The sequence below is a fragment of the Urtica dioica genome, chromosome 5, assembly GCF_054948205.1.
Source record: "Urtica dioica subsp. dioica isolate 48M chromosome 5, U.dioica_male_clone48M_v1_H2, whole genome shotgun sequence".
NCBI classification, from domain to species: domain Eukaryota; kingdom Viridiplantae; phylum Streptophyta; class Magnoliopsida; order Rosales; family Urticaceae; genus Urtica; species Urtica dioica.
In genome coordinates, this window is record NC_142760.1 from 33,357,525 (window position 1) to 33,362,894 (window position 5,370).

General features: G+C 32.0%; 1 protein-coding gene across 1 annotated transcript; it reads left to right on the forward strand.

The window, feature by feature from the left end:
- The first annotated feature begins 2,438 nt into the window (after window positions 1–2,438).
- Window positions 2,439–4,204, forward strand: LOC149397985 (ethylene-responsive transcription factor WIN1-like). The gene is made up of 2 exons (XM_089615170.1): window positions 2,439–2,691; window positions 3,502–4,204. Exons 1-2 carry the CDS (start codon window positions 2,603–2,605, stop codon window positions 3,905–3,907), a joined length of 495 nt encoding a protein of 164 aa, XP_089471296.1. The 5' UTR covers window positions 2,439–2,602; the 3' UTR covers window positions 3,908–4,204.
- The last annotated feature ends 1,166 nt before the right edge of the window (window positions 4,205–5,370 follow it).

The following is a 5,370-nucleotide window of genomic DNA, read 5'->3' on the forward strand; positions in this document are numbered from 1 at the left end:
CTCGGAACCACGGCAAGAGCAGATATTTTCTTTGTCATTTCTACAAGTCATCTAGAAAAATCCACATTAGGTCGACAATGCTAATAAATTTCACACAAATTACACGGACTAAGCCACTTGAAACGTTGGTATTGCAATCTAGCCAACGTTTCATTTAAGTTTCAAATGTAGCCACAAATGATGACATGGCTTTATTAGTCATTTGACAAATTACGGTCATGGACCTTTATTAAAATCGGCTTTGGTTAATTTCAGTTAATTTTCGTTTATTTTACATCCGATAAGTTTTGGCTGGCTGAGACGTTGGTTAGTAGTTGGTTTCTATGATTTATGTTACATAAGGGTATCAAGTTTTCTTGAATTAATTTCAGTTAATTTCCGTTTATTTTACGCGCGATAAACTTCGGCGACTGAAACGTTGGCTAGTATTTGATTTCTATGATTTATATTACATAAGGGTATTTCCGATATTTTATAACCGTTTATTTATGTAAATTGCTAGATTACAAAATTTACCAAACGTTGGCTACATCCTTAAAACCATGTTTGAAATTGGCTACGTTGCTAAATTACCCTAAATTTCAAGGAACATAAGGGAAAAATCACAATCAAATAACACTTACTGGAATAAGGGTAGAGGTAGTAGTCGTGAAGGAAATCAGGGTCCGATAATGTAAAAGTGGAACGCTCCTCCTCCGACAAATCAAGAATCTCGGAGAGATCTGGGACATCTTGCTCGTCGTAGTGAGGTAGAGAACCTGCGATAAAAAAATCGGAGTATATATAAATGCCAATATAAAACGTTCAAAGCGAAAATAAATCTCAGGGCACACCAAGTTCATAATATTTGGAGGCAATCGAGCAACTGTCAAAACCATAAACCCCATCTCCGAGAAGAAATAGTCCTTCCAGTTCCTTTGACTGCTAGGAAAGTGCTTCACTATTTTCTCGGACTCCTGATGAACGTGAGCATAATACCATCCGTGCTGGTCGGGACTCGATTTCAGACTATTGAAAAGAGTGAAGTGCCTATTAAATATTTGTCTTACGATTCTTTGTACAATTTGTCTAAACTCCTTGCTGTTCGGTCACTATGAAACATTGTTATGCATTTCGCCAGTTGTAAATTTATAACAAGAAATGCTAATCCGATCCTTATATATATACATACAATGTGCTAAGTATTAGGCGCTATATAACGATATTTTAGCCAGTTAAAAAAAACGATTTTTATTTTCATTTATCTGATAACTTTATATATATCATATTATATTGATACATATTTATTGCCGCTCAAAAATCAAGCCAACAAGATCCGCTATTTCTTCAGCGCCAAATGAAAAAAAAGGCAACCGATTATTTAGCAATCAATGGTGATAACTACGACTTGTCAATTTTCAATCTTTTGATTATACTGGAGACATGCACAACTAATTACTCTTCCCAAAATTTTATATATATATATATATATATATATATATATATATATATATTATATGAATTTGGTACAAAATTGCATTAAATGCTTGATTTGGAAGTAAAACCACCATCACGTGAAATTAACCGACAAATATATTGAACAAAATTCATATATATATATATATATATATATATATGTATATATATACATATATATATATATACAGCTTCCTATATAATGTATGTGCACTCTTTTCTTCAGATCCAAAAAAAAGAGCTTATATAAACTAAGAGAAATCTGAATACAGGCGAATACAAGTACATCTATACGACATATTGCATTGCATTAATTAATATGTGCAGATAATATCTTAATGCCTATCCTATTACGAAACATCGTCCACAAAAAACTGATGAAAACAATGGTACCTAAGATAGCTTAGTGGTAATTCCACACCAACTCCTGTGTGGAGGTCGTGGGTTCAATCCCCACTGCAGCAAAACTGCCTTAAAAAAAAAAACTGATGAAAACAAAACACTAGATAGTGGAGTTAAGGCTCTAACCCTTAAGTTTTAACTTCCATTGATGTTGGTGTCTGTCGCCAAATGTCCGTACACAATTGATACGGGTCACGGCATTTAAAAATTTCCATTAAAAATAATTAAGATCGTATGTATATATATGTATGTGTGTGTATGATTTATTGAATCAAATCGTGTTTTTAAGCCAAATATATAAAAATAAAAAGAACTGAATTAATATTCTGTTTTTAAGTAAACTAAAAAAAAAAATGAATCAATATTGTGTCTTAAATTTTTCCATTAAATTGTGTACGAAAGTGCCATAAGTATTTGGGATAAAAAATTTGGGCCATTCTAAAAGGAAAGGCTAAAGGTTGCATTTATATGGGCCATCACTATTTGTCTAGTTAGACTCCACTAAACCTATTAATTTCTGACTCAAAAGACTTTAAGGGTTCTCGTTTGGCCGACAGAGAGCCACACTACTACATATATATAAAGTGAGATATAAGCTGTAATTTGTATGTCTCTTTCTTTCTCTATGCTTGCACAGATATAGAGAGTAGAAATTCTCTCTCTCTCTCTCTCTCTCTCTCTCTCTCTCTCTCTCTCTCTCTCTCTCTCTCTCTCTCTCTCTCTCTCTCTCTCTCTCAAACCGAAGATGAGAAGAATTGAGCAAACAAAGAAGTTCAGAGGAGTTAGGCAACGCCATTGGGGGTCTTGGGTTTCAGAAATCAGACACCCTTTATTGTAAGTAAATGCCACTACAATTATGCACATTACAACTATATATCAATATAACTTAGTTTCCTTTTTTAAGGGGTATATAATTTAGTTAGTTTCACATGCATATAAAATATACCTCTCTTTTTCCTGTTAATAACTATTTCCCTCTTCTTTTTTTTTGGGAAAAAAATATATATTGTGTAACTTATTTTAAAATATATATTTTTAGAACAAATATATTAAAATGATAAAAGGTGGAATTGTTTATATTTGGTGATACCTAATAAACATCTTTTAATTATAACTATAAATGTCCAGCTATAATTACTCTATTTTCGACTAGCGGGGACACCCATGCTTTTTAATAATACAAATAAATAATACAAAATTGCTGAGCTTGCAAATTATAATTCTTCCATCATTCACAGAGATATTTTCAGGAAATTAAACCACGCACTATTGATTTGTACTTTTTTTGCATTACTTATCATTTAAATCTATTCATTCAAACAGCACTATGCAAATAAATAATACAAAACTGCTGAGCTTGCAAACCCTAATTCTTCCATCATTTAATTTATAATTTTTTTTGTTTGTTTGTTATTTCTCATCATTTAAATCTATTCATTCCAACAGTACTATGCAAAATAGATAATAAAAAATTGCTGAGCCTAAAAATCGTAATTTTTTTTTCACCATTCACGGTGATATTTTAAGGAATTAAACCCCACCTTTTGTTGCATTATTCAGAATTTAAAACCATTCATTCAAACAGTAGAGCAGTATGTAAATAAAATCAAAGTATTTACAATTTCTTAAATTTTCTATATATAGGAAGAAAAGAGTGTGGCTTGGAACATTTGAGACGGCGGAGGCGGCGGCGCAGGCCTACGACGAGGCGGCGATCGTGATGAGCGGTCGGAACGCGAAAACCAATTTCCCGACCGCTTCCGACGGGGCCCACAAGGCCGGCCTGTCCGAGATTCTTCGGGCGAAGCTCAGCAAGTGCGGGAAAGTCCCGTCCACGCGCCCGGTGACGTGTCTCCGCCTCGACACCGACACCTGTCACATCGGCATCTGGAAAAAGTCCGGCGGCGGCCAAGGGCAAGATTGTCAGATCTCTGATTTGCGTCGCGATTTTCCGGCGAAATCCAACGGTGGTGGAGATGAATTAGTTGATGATGATCAGGAGGATAGGGTTGCACGGCAGATGATTGAAGAGCTTCTGCTAATTACTTAAATATAATATATATATATATATATATATATATATATATATATATATATATAGTGGTGAAAAATTAGAAAAGTCATACGTAACGTACTATATATGTAACTACGATACAATTAGCACTACTACGTAGAATGTTATATAAATGCCATGCATGGTAATAAAAAAATGTAACTTTTTTATGATACTGGTATAATTGTGTTACGTTAAATGTACAATGCAAATGTATTTACCTACGGGGAAAAAACAAATATTATTGAATATGATAATAGTTGATATTTATGTAAATATTTATTGATCAAATTTTTATGCTGTTCTGATCGCAGTTTATGTAAATTAGCGTAATAAAGAGAAACTTTAGAAAATTATATATATATATATATATATATATATATTGAGGGAAAATTTATATATATATATATATATATATATATAATTTTATGAATTTTTTTTTTTTTTCTTAACAATTTTTTGGTATTAGATTTTAAACCATTTATATGCAAACTTTATCATTTAAAAAAATAAATTTAAAATCTGAAGTAGATCGCTTCTAATTTACTCGACTTATCATTCAGAGACTCAACCCTAAATTGTAATATTAATTTGGCTGTATAATAAATACGCGTTCAATAAGTAGTCACGTGTCGATGACAGAACTCAATTTAAGACGATCAGTTCCATATTTAAATATACATGTGTAAATTAAATGGTAAGAATATATTTTTCAATACTAAAAATTATCAACATGAGCACAACTAAATATAAATATTCACGCGTTACACGAAATATAGCTGTGCCTTTAAAAAGTAATTTAGTTATTGGAATGACATATCTGAGAAGGTATTGCAAATCCTAGTAATATTTTCACGTAATTATTTCTTCCCCAATCAGCTGGTCTATCAGTTCAAATTCTAATTGTAGCGCGTAACTATTATGCATTTAATGTACACATGTGATGTGAGATGATGAATTGAATTGGTCACCAACAGAAATATTAATTTAGCATCTAATCTAGAAACTATATAGCGTCCATAGTCAACGATATGTTTAAGTCATGCATTATGCATGAGTCGTTATCGGTGTTGCCACATGAAAAAAAATGGGACTATTCTCTGACAAAATTGTCTGACATTAATCTGTGGTGCAAACTAAATGCGAGTCCCATAAATAATTCAATATGCCTATATAGTAGGCGTTAAAACGAGACATCGACCAAGGATAGTGTAGAATTTGAGAGAGAATTCGAAAAAGAGAGTTTTGATGATTATGATAATATATTTTACTTGTTATTAAGAATAATGAATATATAAGTATATATAGAGTTATAGAAAATAAAGAATAAAATAGGAATATTCTTGATTAACTATACTGGAAAAGACTATTATAAATATATACAACTTCCGATATTATAGTCTTAATGTTGATATGGTGATTCTGAGATCATGCTAGTCTGTTTCAACTGGTTGGGAAGA

Excerpts from the sequence above, each read along its gene's own strand:
- LOC149397985 (XM_089615170.1), top strand. The coding sequence starts at position 2,603 with ATGAGAAGAATTGAGCAAACAAAGAAGTTCAGAGGAGTTAGGCAACGC. Across the intron at positions 2,692-3,501 it reads GAAATCAGACACCCTTTATT|GAAGAAAAGAGTGTGGCTTG; the intron begins GTAAGTAAATGC and ends TTCTATATATAG.